The 20,295-nt window shown below is 36.2% G+C and overlaps 1 protein-coding gene across 14 annotated transcripts in view; it reads left to right on the forward strand.

The window, feature by feature from the left end:
* Positions 1-20,295, forward strand: part of PIKFYVE (phosphoinositide kinase, FYVE-type zinc finger containing) — a 115,045-nt gene that overhangs the window by 43,153 nt on the left and 51,597 nt on the right. For all 14 annotated transcript variants that reach the window (XM_037848493.1, XM_037848491.1, XM_037848498.1 and 11 more), the window contains 9 exons: positions 552-626; positions 6,757-6,864; positions 9,986-10,126; positions 10,816-10,942; positions 11,185-12,365; positions 14,391-14,491; positions 15,768-15,839; positions 16,508-16,679; positions 18,391-18,569. In XM_037848493.1, coding sequence (XP_037704421.1) covers positions 552-626; positions 6,757-6,864; positions 9,986-10,126; positions 10,816-10,942; positions 11,185-12,365; positions 14,391-14,491; positions 15,768-15,839; positions 16,508-16,679; positions 18,391-18,569 — 2,156 coding nt within the window. The remainder of the gene's footprint in view (positions 1-551; positions 627-6,756; positions 6,865-9,985; positions 10,127-10,815; positions 10,943-11,184; positions 12,366-14,390; positions 14,492-15,767; positions 15,840-16,507; positions 16,680-18,390; positions 18,570-20,295) is intronic.

Consider the following 20,295-nt stretch of genomic DNA (forward strand, 5'->3'; position numbering starts at 1 on the left):
TGCTCTGTTTGTTGGCAATGTACGTAGGGGTCATGGAAGCACTCATAGGAAGTGAAAGGTGAAGGGAAGTTATGAGTTGCATGTGGGGTGAGTTGAGAACCTTAATATAGCTTCTTCTTTTCTTGCTTCCTCTTCTTGACACATCAGCTATGAGAAAGCCTGTCCCACAGATTACTGTCACTGTTCTGTGGAAAAGCGGTGGATAATTGCTTTAGATAGTAGCAGAGTCCTGTATGTATTTTTGGCCTATAATGTTTAATTTAACAATAGTTGTTTTAATTGCCATTTTGCAACTAATTATTAAGTCAAATGGATTTTAGAGGACTATATATAACACTACATTAGAGTAGGAGGTGGGAAAATAGACTATCATGCTGAGATGCCATTAATCATTGGTTGAAATGAAGAAGGATATCTTGAAAATTTTTGTCCTTATATATGATCACATAATAGTTACAATTAACAACTGGAAGGAACAGTAACACGTTATTACTTCTGTCTGAAATCTAAATTTAATCAAATTTTTATTGTTTTCCTAATTGTTCTATTAGATCCCAGGTGGAAAGAAGTTTGATTCTGTGGTTGTCAATGGCTTTGTTTGTACCAAGAACATTGCACACAAAAAGGTAATGTGGTTCAGTTCAGTAGTGAAACTCAGCAAATCTTTGTTGAGTACCTAGCAGGTGCCAAGCTCTTGGGATACAAAAGAATATAAGACATGATTCCTGCCTTCAGGAAGATCATGGTCTAGTAGAGAAAATAAATATAATTCGACATGCTTACAAATCCACAGAGGATTTGTGCCATAACAGAAATGCTGTATTTTATTCTAAAACAACACTCCCACATGCCCCCCCCCCCATTTAATAGCTCTGAAATTGGGAAGTATCTTATAATCTATGGTACCTTGGCATTGTGTCCTTGTAAGGCAGAAGAGGTGTATTTGTTAGGATTAGGTTCAGTTGTAAATGACAGGAAAACTACAGTAACAGAAGCTTAACTGAGATAGGAGTTCATTTCTCTTTCACATAAACAGGCAGTGCAGGGCTGGTATGGCCCTCCTTGGTCTCTGAGATCCAGACTCCTATTCTGTCATTGATCTCCTTGTATGGCCATGGTCTCAAGGTTCAAGATAATGGTGTCCTCACTGCAGGCAGCAGGATGGAAGAAGTGACAAGAAAGAAGCAGCAAAGGGGCTCATGTCCAGTCTCTTGAGACAGGATCTTGGAAGCTGCCATACCTCCTTCTGCCTACATTTCCCTGACCAGAATTCAATCACATGGACATCTAACTTCTAGGGAGCTGGGGAAATGTTATGGGTGGCTTTGTGCCGATCTATAAATTTGGAATACCCTATTCATGGAAGAAAAGGAGAGTGGACATTGAGGGACAGCTAGCAGTGTTTGCCGCAGGAATGAAATCTTTAACTCTGTTTTGGAGGTTCAGAGAAGGTCTCCCAGGGCAGATGATGAATGAATTATACTTTGGTTAATGAGAATTAGTTACGAAGAAGAAGGAAGGGAGGTTAAGTTTCCACGTGAACAGAACAATAGGATACTGGTATCAATTCCTCCCCATACAGAGTCTCCTTGACAGACTGGAATCCTTCCAGAGGACTTGCATTTTTAAAATCTGTTCCTCTCTTCTAGGGCTAAGCTACGGAATTATCACTGGTATTGTATTATCCATCTCATCTACCCCTGCTCTCAGACCTGAGGTCTGTTTCTAACACTAGGACAAAGGAGTGGGATGAAATAACCTCTTGTATTAAAGAAACTGTTGAGATCCTAAAGTAGAAGGTGGGGAATGGGAAAAGATTAAGCTGAAGGAAGCAGGCCCAGGTCTTGAATCCCTCTAATGGTCTTGAACTTTATCTTAAAGGTCATGGATTCTTAGTGTATCTCAGAATCACCAGTGGACCTTGTTAAACATGTAGCTTCCTAAGCCCAACTCCTAGAAATTCTCATTCAGTAGGTTTTGGGGAATGGGAATATGTGTGAAGTGTTGAGGAGGGGTGAGACTGCATTTAAAGTAGGCACTCCAGATGTTTCTAATGCAGTTTATTGGCCCCCAGATGACACTTTGAGAAATCATTGCTCTATTGCAGTATTCTCAAACCTTGGTTTGCTTCAGAATTATCAAGGAAATTTGCTAGAAGTAGAGATACCCTGTCTCCACCTCTGGAGAGGAGAGCCAAGGTGGATTTCTGACCTAAATGACTAAATGGACAAACTATAGTCCTGCTTTCACTCTTCTCTAAGTGGAGACCAATACTTAATTTTTACTAAGGCATTAAACTTCTTGAAAATTATTAGTGGCCATAGATACATAAAAGTATGCTTGGATTTGATACTATTTCATAGCAATGATCCCAAGTCAGTATTTCTACTGTCTTACTAAAACAACACATTACCCTTTAAGGTAGTAATTTAAACAAATTTAATGATCTTTGTTGAATTAAGAGGTAAATGTATTGTGTTTTTCTCTGGAATTGAAGAAAATTGTATATGGGTGTAGTAGAAACCTATGCATGAATGACTGTCTTGCCCCACTGACCATAGTTAGAGGTAGTCTTTAATTTGTAGTTGCTAAAACAGCCCTGAATATAGTTCCCCAGCTGGTGAGTCACTACTTTCTGAACTGGTTGCCAGTTTGGGATCTATAAGTTTGGTCAGCCTAAAACGTTGACATGAGACATGTTCTTGATTGCAGGATTCAGACTATTCTGCCTGGATTTAGTTCCATGGTTAGGCTATATTGTTTGAATATGCCTCTGCCGTTGCTTTAAGGTTTTCTTTCTTTTTTTTTTTTTAATTTAATTTAATTTTATTTTATTGAGATTGTTCACATACCATACAATTATCCAAAGATCTAAAGTGCACCATCAGTTGCCCACGGTACCATCATACAGCTGTGTATCCATCACCACAATTAATTTTTTTCCCAATTTTTAGAACATTTTCCTTACTCCAGAAAAGAAATAAAGACAAAAAAGAAAACTGAATTCCTCCCTTACCCTAAGCAGCCCTCCCTCTGTTACTGGCTCATAGTATTGGTATAGTACATTTGTTACTGTTGATGAAAGAATGTTAAAATACTGTTAACTGTAGTACACAGTTTGCAATAGATATATTTTTTCCCTATATACCGCTCTATTATTAGCTTCTAGTTAATAATGTCATACATCTGTTCTAGTTCATGAAAGAGATTTCTAATATTTGTGCAGTTAATCATGGACATTGTCTACCACAAGATTCACTGTTTTATACATTCCCATCTTTTAACCTCCAACTTTCCTTCTGATAACTTACATGACTCTAAGCTTCCCCTTTCCACCCTATTCACACACTATTCAGCACTGTTAGTTATTCTTACAATAATGTGCTACCGTTACCTCTGTCTACTTCCAAACCTTAGGTTCAACCTTGTTGAACATTCTGGCCATGATAAGCAACTGCTCCCCATCTTTAGCCTCATTCTATGTCCTGTTAACTTATGTTTCATGTCTGTATGTTTACATATTATAATTGGTTCATATCAGTGAGACCATGCAATATTTGTCCTTATGTGTCTGACTTATTTCACTCAGTGTTGTGTCCTCAAGGGTTCTTCACCAACTCGTTTTTTCTTTTTTTAAAGACAGTTTTGTTCACCTACCATACTTTCATAACCTAAGTAAACGATCAGTGGTTCCCTATATAGTTACATATTTATATATTTACCACCATCACCACTGTCTATATAAGGACATCTCTATTTCGTCCACAAAGAAGGAGGAATAGTCAAAGAAGGTAGAGAGACGAAAGAAAAAGAAAGAAAAAAACGACAGCTAAAAAGTAACAAAAGCAAAGATAGAATTAAACTAAAGTAGAAATAAGAGTCAGGCAACATCATCAGTGCCAGGAGTCCCATACCCCTCCCTTATGTCCTCCTCTTATAGGCATTTAGCTTTGGTACATTGCCTTAGTTACATTAAAGGAAGGATAATACAAAGTTTCTGTTAACTATAGTCTCTAGTTTGCATTGATTGTATTTTTTCCCCAGTACCACCCTATTTTTAACACCTTGCAAGGTTGACATTCATTTGTTCTCCCTCATGCAAAAACATATTTGTGTATTTTATCACAATTGTTGAGCACTCTAGGTTTCATTGAGTTATGAAGTTCCAGTCTTTATCTTTCCTCTTTCCTTCTGGTGTTCCACATGCTCCTAGCCTTCCTCTTTCAACGATACTCACAGTCATCTTTGTTTTAGTGCACTTACATTGCTGTGCTACCATCACCCAAGTTGTGTTCCACACCTCTCACTCCTGTCTTTTCCTATCTGTCTGTAGTGCTCCCTTTAGTATTTCCTGTAGCGCATGTATCTTCTTCACAAACTCATTGTCTGTTTGTCAGAGAATATTTTAAACTCTCCCTCATTTGAAGGACATTTTTGCCGGGTATAGGATTCTTGGTTGGAGTTTTTCTCTTTCAGTATCTTAAATATATCACCCCACTTCCTTCTTGCCTCCATGGTTTCTACTGAGAAGTCCACACTTAGTCTTATCAAGCTTCCTTTGTATGTGATGGATCACTTTTCTCTTGCTGCTTTCAGGATTTTCTGTTTATCTTTCATGTTTGGTAATCTGATTATTAAGTGTCTTGGTGTAGGCCTATTCAGATCTATTCTGTTTGGGTACACTGCGCTTCTTGCATCTGTAATTTTATGTCTTTCATAAGAGATGGGAAATTTTCATTGATTATTTCCTCTGTTAGTGCTTATGCTCCTTTTCCCTTCTCCTCTCCTTTTGGGGCACCCATGACATGTAGATTCCTGCATTTTGTGTTGTCATTCAATTCCCAAAGACATTGCTCATATTTTTGCATTCTTTTCTCTATCTGTTCTTTTGTCTGTAGGCTTTCAGGGGTCTTGTTATCCGGTTCTTGAGTGTTTTCTTCTGCTTCTTGAGATCTGCTGTTGTATGTCTCCATTGAGTTTTTCATCTCTTGTGTTGTGCCTTTCGTTTCCTTAGATTCTGCCAGTTGTTTTGTCAAACTTTCAATTTCTACCTTATGTTTACCAGTGTTTTATTTATAGTCTTCATCTCTTTTGTTATATCTTTCCTGAACTCGTTGATTTGGTTTTTTATTTCATTTAGCATATTTCTTTGAAAATCTTTAATAGATTGTTTCATTGAATTGAAACAATATCTCAACTCTATCTTGATTGAGGTGGAAATTTTTTCCTTTGACTGGGGCATATCTAGTTTTCTGTTGTCTAGGCATCTGGTTTCCTTGGTTACCCTAGTCAGATTTTCCCAGACCAGAACAGGTTTAGGTCTCAGCATGAGGTTATATTCAGAGTGTATCTTAGAGAAATGACAGACTTCCCTGTGAGGTTTCCAGTCTCTGTGCTTTTCCTAACCTTCCCAGCAGGTGGCATCTGTCAGCCTGTCACTCCCAATTGGTGTAAGGAGATGTGGCCACTTCAGTTTTTGTTACAGTTGTTTTCTCCCAGGCTCTGGGGTCTGGTTCTGAAGGGAAAGCTGTGCCCCACCTCCTTACTCTTAGAGAAGATAAACCCCCTAGGGAGTTTTCATCTGCATTTGAATTGTTGTCTCTCTAACTCTGTTATCTCCTCCCCTGTCTGGGTCAGGGCTCTGGGAACTAACAATGGCTGCGGCTCTCTCTTCTGAGCCCCTCAGGTTGAGAGAGAGAAAAAAGGGACAGAAAGCCCCCTTTTGGAGCCAGTACATGACCCCCAGATTCACTCATCAGCCAAGGTAACACTTGGCCTTCTGGGCGCCCCCTCCCAGGTCACATGCGTCTTCTGGTTTTTCTTAAGGTCAGTCATCACTAAAAGCCTCTGCTTGCTTACTGGGGGTTTGTAGCTTGTATTCAGCAGTCTACATTTGTTAATTAAAACCCCAGTTGGAGCTCAGCTGAGCTATATTTGTTTGCTCAGCTCACTCGCTTGCTCGAGAGTGCTGCTAGTTTCTAGTACAGTGAGGCTTTTCAGCAAGGCCTGCCATGGGGGAGAGGGCTCCCAGTGCAGTTCCAAAGCTTTTACTTATAGATTTCATGCTGCAGTCTCAGGTATTTCACCCAATCCAGGTTGGTGTACAGTGTGTGGACAGTCACAGTTGTCTCCCAGCAGTTATTCCAAATTACTTGCTAGGTATTCCTGGTTGTTTATTAGTTGATCTGGGGAACCAACTAAATTCTGCTCCTCTCTATACTGCCATCTTGCCCCTCCTCCAAGGTTTTCTTTTTTAATTTCTTGTTACCCAATTTTGCCTGCCAACCTATGGCTGTTTGGAAATTTATTCTGTTAGAAATTTATTCAGGAGGCATTTTAGTTCTTCTCCCCATCCTCTATCCTTGTTGAGTTTTAGAAAGACTAAAATGCACTTTCAAACCTGCTAATCTCTCAGAGTTTGTAAAATAGCCTGTCTTCACAAACCCCAGGGCATGCAGTCCTTTCTTGAACATTAGAAATTTTAAAAAGTAGTTACAAGTAGGGTGGAATAGATTAAACTAGCAATTGTGGGGAAAAAAGCCAAGTTTTGAAGAACTTTGCATTTGCTCTGAACTATTTATTTGCTTTGAAAAACATATGAGAATATCATACAAGATTAAATAATATTTTAATACTAATATCATGAGATAGTCTTTTTAAGTTAAGAGGAATTATGATCAATATGATTTTAAAATTATGCCTGAAGGTAAAGTGCAAATATTTAAAAGCTTTGACAAACTGTTCATTTTTTTGTAGATGAATTCTTGTATTAAAAACCCCAAAATTCTTCTGTTGAAGTGTTCCATTGAGTATCTCTACAGAGAAGAAACAAAGTTTACTTGCATTGATCCTATTGTGCTTCAAGTAAGAACTTATTACTGAAACATGTATAATTTGGAGAAATGCTTGTTGTGATGCTTACAAATTCTTAATTATTGTGACTCATTCCTGCTGATTAAATTTGATAGGCAAAGAAAGAAACTTGATTGCCTTGTTTAATTTTGGAAAATTTATTGTAAAAGACATTGTTGTCTGTAACCCCTGAGAGGCTTATAAAAACCTCTGTCAATCCTTATTTCTAAAGTTTTAGTGTTAGTAAAGGGAACACATGATTGGGAAAAATGGAAGAAAAAGTGAAAATCTAAGTCCTTGTTTCCCTTTCCTGGTTGAATCATTGATTTACTTGAGAGTCTCTCTGACTTATCAAGTCTGGTTCGTTCTACAATAACACATGTTTCTAGAACACAAGTTAACCTTATATGCAGTTGGTAAATAGGGGAATAGTATCAAATGGTTTCTTGGTGTTTTTTTCCCAAGCATGGGGGGCCCAGAATAGCTGCAGTAAGATTATAAGCTTCACCAGGAAAGGAAAACCATCTCAGCTTAGCTGCTGCACAGGCAGGAGCCCTTTCAGCTCTATTTTAAGAAATCAGAAGTGAGCTCCTGCACCCAGGGTGGCCTCTCCTGAGAGGTGCACCCCCAACCCTAGATGGCTATTGGTAGTTCCATTGCTTAGAGCTCCATTTCCGGTTGTACTGTCCCAGTTGCTTTTATGCCTTCTTATTTTCCCTGAGGCAGTCTCCAACCATGCTGGGTTGCCAGCCTAGACTGCTCAAGCGTCTCTCAAGGTTATTATTTGTGTCAGTACTCTGGATTTGAAGTTGCATAGGTTTTCTGTCTCAACCACTTTTGTCCCATAAAAGCTGTTAATTTTAGTTTGTGGTGGTTCAAAATGTGGGGTTTTCAGGAACATGTATATCATATTATGGCAGAAATGCTTGTACTTGGTTCCAGAAGCATTTGAGAAAAGCATTACTTGGAAACTCATATGTAAAAAGCTCCTTTTTCCATAGTGGTAGGAGTGATCACTTGTAATACTGAATTAGTAGATACCAGCAGGAAAAACTGAGTTGTGAAAGGCACAGTGCCTTTTGAAACTGTGCTCTATTACTTAATGAACTCTGTTACCCTGGGGGTGTTTCCTCTTTGGAATTCAGTTATGTTTCAGTTAAATGAGAGGGATTTGGACTAGATTTATGTCATCCCTTGCAGCTCTATTTATTATGATTTTTCAGTAGAGAACTTAAAAGTAATAAGGGGAAACACAGTTACTGTGTTTCATGGAATCTAAGATGCTTTGATGCTAGACTTTTCTTGATCTCACAAAATATGTCAGTAGGCTTTCACATGATGATCACCACTGCATTGATTGTAAGATGCATCCTGATTTCAGAGATGTGTTAAATTCCACTGAAAATGGTTAAATGGGAAATTTTGTTGTATGTATGTTACCACAATAAAAATTTAAAAAGCCAAAAATAAATGTGTTAAACTGTATGTCTTGGAATTGATGAACTAGGGTATTTGAAATTCACAGATGTATGCTTATGAGAAAGTTAGGCATAAATCTGTCCATTTTAATAGATTTCCATTCTTGTAATAAAGTTAACAGACGAAGGACTTTTCGTGTTAGAGAGAGAGATGCTCTGAGCGGATAGGTACTTAAGAAATGTGATTTAATTCATAACTTTTAAAGCATCTTGTTCATCTGTGCTTTAAAACAGTTTATTATACTGTTAACTTCCTGCCCTGCTAAAAGTGTCACTTGGTTTGAGTTTTTTCTTTTTTTTTTTTTTTTTTTTTTTTTGTCCACTCAGTGTGGAAGAAGTAATCAAAAGAGCTGAAAATTAGGTAGCCGGAAAAAGGAGGATGAGAAACAACAGGCAAGGAGATAATCAGCTTCTAGCATTATACTGTCTTTACAGGCCTACTAGGTCTGTTGGTCTGCTACTGCCCCATTCTCTGTTCATGTTCATGGAGTACCTCCTGATATTCTTTGCTTTCTGAATCTGGACCAGACCTCCCTTGTAACATGATTCTTCATGTACAGCCATAATTTTTTGTTGGAATTGGACCTGAGAAAAAATGTATTTGCCATCTTGTTTGCTGTAAACTTAAAAAAAAAAAAATGACTAAATGTAATTACACTTTATTGGAGCTGCACATAGAACATTTTTAAATCCTATTAAATGGCAGTTTAGTAAGCAGAGTGGGAAATTTGCACATTTTAGGGGAAAAATTCATTTTGTTAATAATGAAGTTGAAAATTTTGGTGTAGTTTCTATCAATAAAAAACAGTGAAAGGTGAGGAGAAACACTCCATGATAAGGCAGGTTCATTGCAAGGAGGCACGTATATTGCTGATAGCAATGAACGCTAATAAAGTCTTGTTCAGAAAATACTTTGGGCATATGGGGCAGGACTGACAAACATGCTGACAATTGTCTCCCATCTGGATCCCAGAAATTTAATGAAACAGTTATTTGGATTATATTGTTTTAACTCTGGGTGTTAATTCCAGTTTTCATATACTTTGAAATTAAGGCTGTGTTATGAAATTATGTTAAACATTGTGTTGTAGATCTTTAACTGTAGCCCTTTTAGGGCAAATATGATCTGTTGGGATATTGGAATCAGTAAGTAATTGAAATAGCATCTGTCAGAGTTATTTATTCTAATACCCAAGGAAGAGATACTCTCATTAGTTTCAGAATGTAAAATGGATATGCATAACTGTATTACAAAATTTAGGAATAGTTTTCATTTGGGGGATCATGAGATTAGATTTTTTGCACATGCTTGCTTGCTTGCTTGTTTTAACTTCTGAGAGCTAACTAATTGGATTCTTAGCTTTTATGTTGTAGGTTATTAAGAATTGAAAATCCTTCAAAGCAAAATTAGTGAATTGGAGAGTGGAATTTCTTCTGAAACTCTTTTCAGCATAATCAACCCAGTTTAGAATGAGGAATGAGAGTCTCAATTGTGTTTGAATTAATTTGTTTACAGAATAGTTTGTGGATAAAGGAAACTTAGATTGCATAAACTTAGACTGAGGTTGATACTAATAGTCAAACTATCACTACAATGTAATACGCCTAGATCTTAAATTGTACCTGGTGTAATATTTCTGATTTATCTTACTTAGGAAAGGGAATTCTTAAAGAATTATGTTCAACGAATAGTTGATGTCCGACCGACGTTGGTTCTGGTTGAGAAAACAGTGTCTCGGATTGCACAGGACATGTTACTGGAACATGGCATTACGTTGGTCATTAATGTAAAATCAGTGAGTGCTCCTATTTTTCTATTTTTGCATCATTAAAAAAAATTACAGTCTTTAGATTTATATGCATGTGTGGTACATATGCTGGGATCTTTAATTATTTACCTATTTCTTTGCTATTCCGTACATATTGAAAGTGGGACAGAAGCTAGTGGCAGCTATTTCATTATTTAAGACTGAAGAAAGTGTGGAAGAAAGTGTGACTGATTAGATAACACCCATCATAGGTGTCACCAAGACCAAAAGTGTAATGGATGTTAGGTAATCAGTAATACCTGTTGATCCTTCATTTTGTTTGGGGAATCATACAAAGCAGAAGTGTTCTCTCCCTTGAAAAATTGACCATGTAGAGACTAAAAAGTTAATCTCAAATAAGGAAACCAATTCTTGGATGTTTTTTCCCTTTGTGTTTTGTTGTTTTTCTACACAGTATCTTGTGCAGTGTATCATGCTTCAATGCCTTTTGATAATGCTATTCATAGTAGTATGGGCTTGTTTTAGTGGGCATATTGATTAATAGGAAACTAAGTGCAAAACTAATCTACAGAGAAAATTTATCATATAATTTATTCAAAATAAAGAAATTCATTTGAAGATGGCTTTTTCATTTTCCCATTTCTTTTTCCAGATTAAATATACTAAGATTTTCATTCTTCTTTATTTTTATAATATATTGTTTCTCTGTGTTGTAGCAAGTTTTAGATCGAATCAGTAGGATGACCCAAGGTGATTTAGTAATGTCAATGGACCAGCTGCTTACAAAACCACACCTGGGCACGTGTCACAAATTTTATATGCAGATATTTCAGCTATCAAATGGTGAGTGATCTTTAACATAGATTCACCTGAGATTGAGGACTTGAAGAAATGAGTTAACTTCAGATCTGTAGCATTAACAGAGTAGGAAATATCTTTTAACTGTGGTTGCATGAGAATAGGCAATTGTGGTCTGAATCACATAAAGAGTTTTCTCTTGTAGATATTAAGATCATGAATTAATTCTGTCTAGACTTCTGTATTACCACCTAAGCATTTTTAACTTTTTCTTTGTTTATTTGTAGAACAAACCAAAACACTGATGTTTTTTGAAGGCTGTCCACAGCACCTAGGCTGTACAATCAAGCTTAGAGGAGGCTCTGATTACGAGCTGGCTCGAGTTAAAGAGATCCTAATATTTATGATCTGTGTAGCTTATCATTCTCAACTGGAAATCTCGTTTCTCATGGATGAATTTGCCATGCCACCCTCATTAACCCCAAATCCTTCCTTCCATTCTCTGATTGAGGAACAGGGAGAGGATGAGGCTGCACAAGAGCAGTTCAGTGGAAATTACCTCCCCCAGGATCCTGACTTCCCTTTTGACAGGCCACCAGTGATATCAGAGTCTCTGCCCACTGATGATAGCATTTTGCTAGAATCGAGGATTGCGTTTGAGAAGGATGACCAGGAAAATAAAAGTGTCCCACAGGAGGTTGCCTCTCTGAAGCATCAAGAGTATGCCACAACAGCTTGCCCAACAGGGATCCCCTACGCTCTTTTTCCATCATTACCAGAATCATTGTTGCCACTCCATGCGGATGACCAACAGGATGCTATAGGCATCGAGCAACCAGAGACTTTGCAGCAAACAGATGAGCTACAGGATTCCAAAAGCCAGATGAGAGCCTTCAGAGACCCTCTACAGGATGACACTGGATTATATGTTACTGAGGAAGTCACGTCTTCTGAAGATAAACGAAAGACTTATTCTTTGGCCTTCAAACAGGAATTGAAAGACGTGATCCTCTGTATCTCTCCAGTAATCACGTTCCGGGAACCCTTCCTTTTAACTGAAAAGGGTATGAGGTGCTCTACCCGAGATTATTTTGCAGAGCAGGTATACTGGTCTCCTCTCCTCAGTAAAGAGTTTAAAGAAATGGATAGTAGGAGAAAAAAACAGCTGCTCAGGGATCTCTCTGGACTTCAGAGCCTGAATGGAAATGTTCAGGCCAAATCCATTCAAGTCCTGCCCTTACATGAGCTAGTGAGCACTAGAATTGCTGAGCATCTGGGTGATAGCCAGAGCTTGGGTAGAATGCTTGCTGATTATCGGGCCAGAGGAGGAAGAATTCAGCAAAAAAATTTAGACCCTTTTGCTCATTCAAAGGATGCATCAGGTACTTCAGGTGGAAAATCAGGAAGCAAAACTGAGGGCGATGAAGAAAAAGGGTTGACTCCGAGTGATGCAGTTTGGTCGACGAAGGTGAGCTAGGCCACTTTTGGGTGTTAATGTAAATTTAGGGTGTGTGTTGAAAAACTACTGTGTCAGCACAAAAACATCAACTTTGACAAATCAAATGCAGATTGATTAAATAGTTCTTCTCCTGTGCTGTTCTTTTTGGCCTTGAGTCTGCCTGCTGATGTTTTATTTTAATATATATGAAGTAGGAGTATAAGGTTATGAAATTGGGTTTTGGGGGTTTCAAGCTGAGCTCACAGTAAACTAGGAAGAGCTCTTAGGTGTAAAAAAAGGTGCAGAGGCTCTTAAAATTTCTGGTAGGATGACTTGGGTATGATGTGATACGTCCTTGTTTCTTTTAATAGTAGCGATGGGAGAGTGAGAGATGATGCTTATGTAAGAAATAGGTGTGTTTTTTAAAAGATGTTAGATTTATTTAAGACATAAAACACTTTACATTGTCATTTAACCATGATAGTGGCCTTTTTCTTTTCTTTTTAAACAAATTGGGGGCAAATTAAGGAAGATTTGTTCATGGCCACATTATTGATAATGGTAATAATAAAACTAAAGAACAAACCCATCTCTAGTTGAGGAAATGCAAATTTTAATGAAAAATAAAAAGATGTTCAACTTCACTGATAGAGAAGTACTAAATAGTAATGGTATGCCATTTTTTTCATTCATGAGATTGGCAAAAATAAAAATGATAGAACCATGGTTAATGAGGGTGTGGAAAAATACCTAATCACAAATTCTGATACATTTTAAAAATGTGTATTTGTGTTTTTATACATTTATAGAAAGCGATAGGGAAGTTTCTCTTAATTTACATGTAAATGGACCTACCTGTGACCCAACATTCCTGCTTTTGTAATCTATTGCTGCAAAAATAAGTATGTTTACATAAAGGTGCTCTTGTTTTGTAAGGATATATGTAAAAGATGTTTACTGAAGCAGTGTTTCCAATTGTTTACTGTTAAAAGAATGAGTTGGATCTCATTTAATGACCTGGATAGGGGCCAGACCATGATATATATTTTTAATTGTAAAAAAACAAGTTTTATATTAATATATGTAGCATCATCTCATATTTATAAAAACAGAATCACCTGTGTGTATTTACTTTGTGTGTGTTTGTGTGTGTGTGTGTGTGTGTGTGTGTGTGTGTGAGACAGCTAGCAAAAAGACTAGATTGTTTTTATTTTTTTAATTTTTTTATTTTTTTCTGTTACTTTATTTATTTATTTATTTTTAATCTTCATTTTATTGAGATATATTCACATACCACGCAGTCATGCAAAACAAATCGTACATTCGATTGTTCACAGTACCATTACATAGTTGTACATTCATCACCTAAATCAATACCTGACACCTTCATTAGCACACACACAAAAATAACAAGAGTAATAATTAAAATGGAAATAATTAAAGTAAAAAAGAACACTGGGTACCTTTGTCTGTTTGTTTGTTTCCTTCCCCTATTTTTCTACACTAGATTGTTTTTAACCAAACTGTTAAAATAGTCATTTTGGGCAGTGGTGTAGGAGTGGCATCAAAGGAGGAGAGACTTTATATACTTCATGTAGTTCTTTAAGAATCTCTGTACTAATTGAATTTTAGCAGAGAGTAGATATTCTCATTGTCATGAAAACCTTAGATTTAGATTTCTGGGTGACTCAGATTGATGTTATATCCAGTCATCAGTTCAGACTCTTTCATTTGGATATGTTTAGTTAAGTATTTACTTCCAAAATAATTTAATGCCGCTTTATAAAAATAAAGAGAATTTAAGTTTTAAAAAAACAGACGAAGCTATTTAGACATCTGTTTGTATTTTTAAGTTTAGTTTAAACTTTCTGGATTGTCTTACTTCAGAAACCAACTGCTCTTCCTTATGTTTAGTTTCTTGTAGCTTTAAATTTTCACTAGAATCCCTACAATAATAATAGGAGGCTTTAAACGTAGCGTGGAGTGTGTTCGAAGCATGTGTTGGGGCTTGAATGTGTTACAACTTGCAATTGCTCATGTGTGCTTTCTCTTCAGGTGGACTGTCTGAACCCTGTTAACCACCAGAGACTGTGCGTGCTCTTCAGCAGTTCTTCTGCCCAGTCCAGCAACGCGCCCAGTGCCTGTGTCAGTCCTTGGTAGGATTCTCTTCCCCTACACTATTGCACTTTACTTAAGAACAGAATTCCAGAAGCTTAAAAACAAAATGAAACAAACCCAAAAATCCCCACAGCCATTAGGATATCTTTTTAGGCACTTGGTCCTCTGCTGTTTTGATAGAATTGATATTGATTGAATGAATTGACAGAATTTTTAGACTTGTGAATTAAATATGAAATTTGTGTGTTCATTTGTGGGTAGAAGTAAATGAGAGTGCCTTAAGTAAGAGTGAAAAGGATGTGAGGGATGGAAGAGAAATTTGTAATTGTAAAAGTGAGAAAGCAACACACAAAAGCTAGTTTGTAAGCATTTTGATGATAACATTTACAGTTTTGACAGGTTTACTTTCAGGCATCATTTTCATAAAAGCAGTCAGTCTTTTGCCTTATGGGTTTATTCTAAAACTTGATTTTAGTAGATAGATAGAAATAGACATTTTAAAATGTTGTAAATTACTTGTTTTAAGTGATAGTCACAAAAGCCTGTTTATTAAGTAGTTTTGGTTTTAAAAAGTTTTAGTTTTAAAATACCTTTGAAATACCTAGAATTTAAAATTCTAATTTTAGAAAGAACTGAGGAACAGAACTCCTTTTTTTTTTTTAGAGCATCATTTCCATGACAGAATATATTCCGTGTTTTAATTTTTGGCATCAGAAATACCAGGGAGAGTAGGGATTCTTCCAGAAATGGTATAGGTAGCTCCAGCAGGCAGACTTGTGGATGGAGCACCCATAGGAATTTTTCTCTGGGAGATTATTGACTCCTTAGGTCAAGGCTTGAATAAAATGTGGGTTTCAACAGGGGTATAACCAAACTCTCTTACTTGTGGACATTTATGGATTATATATAAAGTTAGGTTCTTCTGGAAGAATATGAGCTGCTGGTCTCCATGGTCAGTGAAGGTGCGGATCTGAGAGCAGGAGAGTATTTCCTGTTAGTAAGGCTTAAGGCTTTGTAAAGGAAACTTTTGTATCTTCCTAATTCAAATAGTTCTAATTAATATTATAGTTTATGTATCCTCATTAAGTAGTTTCATAAGACTAGGAATTGGGTAAGATGCTATAGTTTGGCCAGTCCAAACCTGTTCTACCAGATGTAGTAAAACCTGTTCTAGTACAACAAAGAATATTACCTGCTTTAATACTATATCATAAGCATATTTAGCAGATAATCAGAATATGTGGTCTCATGAAATGTCTTTACTGTTGCAGTAATTCTTATGATGTATTTTTAAGAAATGATCTTTTCTTTTAGGATTGTTACAATGGAATTTTATGGAAAGAATGATCTTACATTAGGAATATTTTTAGAGAGATACTGCTTCAGGTAAGAATATATTTTCCTCTTATGTTCCATTTATGCATTAGGAAGCCCAGAATTTCAACCTAAAACATAAGCATGAGTTGTTAAGTCAAGTGTTGTTTTGTGGTCTTCACTTTCATACCACTTGCCAGATGCCACCATACAAAGAGGTATTCTATTTCATGTTTAAACTGGTTTGTATTATCCAGTAGATTCCTCAAATCTTTGCCCATCTAATTACCCTGCCATCCCTAAAGATTTTTTTAGTATGTCTGTTTTTATAGTGATTCAAATGAGAGGTAGGAGAAGCACTGGAATCAGCTACACAGTTATAAGTCTTAGCACTGTCGCTAGCCATTTATATGAAAGAGCAAGTAATTTAATCTTTACCATCCCCATTTATAGGGGATTACAATCCCAGAGATTTCAGGGGTTTTAATAGGTAAAATGAATGATGTTTTAAAAATGTTTGGCAAGTAGAAAATGGAAACTATCCCCTGCCGTAGTTCAAGACAGGATGTTCGACTGTAAGCAGATTGGCAGAAGTGTGCCTTGTGCAGATTGTCCACCAGTCATTATTCCAGAAAAGATGCTATGCTTTCTTGACAGTGATTCTGATTAGCCATTATTCATTATACATTGCTACTCTGTTTCATGGTTAAATGTAAGAAGGACTTTCTTGTTTGTCAAAGGCCTTCTTATCAGTGTCCCAGCATGTTCTGTGACACCCCCATGGTACATCATATTCGGCGCTTTGTCCATGGTCAAGGCTGTGTACAGATAATCCTCAAGGAATTGGATTCCCCAGTACCTGGATATCAACATACAATTCTCACATATTCCTGGTGTAGAATTTGCAAACAGGTAAATGTACCGCATTACTCTAATATTACATATAATATATAGTTCTTTATTCATATAATTCTCCTGTTGGGTAGACTGGTTCATATTATTTTGGACTTGTTTTTCACTGGGCTCTTATTAACTTTATCTTCTCTTCCAGTTCTGTATGTTCAATTTGACGTTTGTTTTTTAAAGATTCCATTTTAGGAATTTATCAGTCATTAAATAAAATACAGGTACTCTGCCAGTAGAAGTATCTTGAAATCCGATCTTGTCCTTTCTCAATTATGTGTGTTTATTCATTCAGCAAACATTTATTGCACACCATCTGTGTGCTAGTTACTATGCTAGCCCTTGGAATAAAAAAAGGATAGCCCCTGTCCTCTAAGTGAGGAGACAGACTTATAAAGAGGTTATTATACTGTACTAGGATATTTGTATAACAAATTTGAGCCTCAGTCAGTGTTTATACCTTAGGAGATACAGATGAAAGCATGTTGAAATTGTTCTCTACTGGTTTTCATTTACTTTCTTGAGAAAAGGACCAGTGTTTTATTACTTTTCTGTGTCTTTCTTTACTTTTCTGAGTCTAGAGCAAATATTTGGTGCTAGTATTATGTTTTTAAAATTTAGTTTAATCTAAATCGTTTGCAGTGAGTATGTGAGAAATTTAACTTCATTGTTCTCTTAATTGGCTTATTTTGGAGTGTTTTAATGTGCTTTTGAAAGGCATATATGGGAATTATACAGATAAAACAATAGTGTGACATATCAATATCTGGTTGAGGAACACAAAATCTAAGTTATTTCCTTCTGTAACAGCGAATGTATGAACATGAAATCATTGCTAGCAGTTATCAATCTTTTTATAGTTCTTATAGGCCTTTATTTCTTGTTATACAGCTGAAAATATTTTGTTGTAGACTGTGTGAGCTTCTGCTTCTGTAGATTGACCAGTGTACTAATATGAAATTTAAATTTATTCTTTATGTCTTACATGCTTTCATATATGTACTTTATTTTAAAACAAAGACTTCTGCCTTTGGAGTTATACTAGAAAGGAAAAGATAAATGGTTTTGTTATTCAAAAATGAAAAACTTATGTGTGTCAGAAGAATTTGTATCATTTATGGCCAAACATTAGTATACTTAATATTAAATTTCTATAAGCCATGGTAATAGAAAAATGGGCCAAGGGTATGGCAAACAATTTAATACAAATGGTTGGTAAACATGTGCAAATAAGTTTACTAATTAGTAGTCAAAGAAGCATGAATAAAACCAGTGAAATGCCTTTGTATTTTTTTTAAGAAATCACATTTTAAAGATTTATAATTCCTAGAACTGGCAAGCAAGTAGAGAAATGAGTATTCTCAGATACTGTTGGAGATTGTGTAAATTAGTATACCCAAATGTTATATGGAAAATATTCATGATATATTGCTAATTAAAAAAAAACGCCTGTGAAACTAATGATAGGAAAGAGTTTTTATTCACAAATACACTGGCTATGCATATATATATTCATATATAGAAAGAAAATAAACATACTAGCATATTGATGTTGGTGGTGGGAAAACTAGTAACCCATCCACCTTTGAACTTTTCCTTCTTTTCCTAGTTTTTTTACAATCTAAATATGTTAGACCTGTATTAGAAAATACATTAATTTTTTAAAGAGTGAATCTCACTCTGTGATTAGATGATTTAAACTATTTATGCTGAATTTCAGGTAACACCAGTTGTTGCTCTTTCCAATGAATCCTGGTCCATGTCATTTGCAAAATACCTTGAACTTAGGTTTTATGGGCACCAGTACACTCGTAGAGCCAATGCTGAGCCATGTGGTCACTCCATCCACCATGACTATCACCAGTATTTCTCCTATAACCAGATGGTGGCATCTTTCAGGTAAGAAGTCAGGCCCTTGTACATGATCATGTACTCCCTTGAATGCTTTGTAAGATACCCAGTATTACTAGATTGAATTAATCTGTGGGGGTTTGTTATTTCCCACCTTCACAAATGCTGAGGGCCAGACTCTGTGCTGAGAGCTTTCAATATATTATTTTATTTAATCCTTACCACAGTCCTAAGGAATAGGTATTATTATCCTCTCTTACAGCTGGCAAGAGATGAAGTCATGCTTTGAATCCTGGTTGATCTGCTATCACAGGCCTCACTTTTTTTTTTTTTTAATTATTATTATTTAAATTTTTAATGCAATTTTATTGAGATAGAGTCACATACTATACAATCATTCAAAGTGTACAGTTGTTTACAGTATCATCATATAGTTGTACATTCATCACCACTATCAATTTTTGAACATTTTCATTACTCCAAAAAATAAAAATAAAAGTAAAAAAGAACACCTAAAATAGCTCATACACCTCCTCCCCTGCCCTATTATTTACTTTTTGTCCCCATTTTTCTCTCCTCTGTCCATACACTGGATAAAGGGAGTATGAGCCACAAGGTTTTCACAATCTCACAGTCACACCATGTAAGCTATATAGTTATACAATAGTCTTCAAGAATCAAGGGTACTGAGTTGCAGTTCAACAGTTGCAGCTGTTTCCTTCTAGCTATTCCAATACACTAAAAACTAAAAAGGGATATCTATATAATGCATGAGAATAACCTCCAGAATGACCTCTTTCATCCATACTCACACTCATCTTTGAGTTTCTTACAGTATTGTGCTACCATCACACAGTATTGTGTTATCCATTTCTGGATCTGTACAGTCAATCCTGTTAATCCTTCTGTACTCCTTCAGCATCCAATGCCCAATCTCTAACCATTTTCTATCTCTTGATAACCTGTGTTCTCAACTTGAACCCTCAAAGTTTGCTCATCAATGTTAGTTCACATTAGTGAGACCATACGGTATCCATCCTTTTGTTTCCGACTAATTTCACTCAATGTAATGTCTACTGTCTCCCATTTTGTATTTTGGATTTTATATGTCATATTTTTTTTTCCTCTCTCTTTTTACCCTTACTGATAGTCTTCATTTCTACATTCCTCTCTAAACCTCTCTCTTTGCTTTTCCTATCTGCCTGTAGTGCTCCTTTATTATTTCTTATAGAGAAGGTATTTTGTTCACAAACGCTCTCATTGTCTCTTTATCTGTAAATATTTTAAACTCTGTCTCATTTTTGAAGGACACATTTGCTGGATATAGAATTCTTGGTTAGCGGTTTTTCTTTTTCAGCGTCTTCAGTATATCATACCATTTCCTTCTTGCCTCCATGGTTTCTACTGAGAAATCCACACATAGTCTTATCGAGCTTCCCTTGTGTGTGATGGATCGCTTTTCTCTTGCTGCTTTCAGAATTCTGTCTTTGTCTTGACATTTGATAATCTGATTATTAAGTGTCTTTGGAGTAGGTCTATTCGGATCTATTCTGTTTGGGGGTATGCTGCTCTCCTTGGGTCTGTAATTTTATGTCTTTCTTAAGAGATGGGAAATTTCAGTGATTATTTCCTTCATTATTCTTTTTGTCCTCTTTCCCTTCTCTTCTCCTTTTGGGATGCCCATGACATATATATTTGTGCGCTTCATGTTGTCCTTCAATTTCCTGAGATCCTGCTCATATTTTTCCATTCTTGTCCCTATCTCTTCTTTTGT

This window comes from Choloepus didactylus, chromosome 9 (genome assembly GCF_015220235.1).
Source record: "Choloepus didactylus isolate mChoDid1 chromosome 9, mChoDid1.pri, whole genome shotgun sequence".
In the NCBI taxonomy this organism is placed as follows: Eukaryota; Metazoa; Chordata; class Mammalia; order Pilosa; family Megalonychidae; genus Choloepus; species Choloepus didactylus.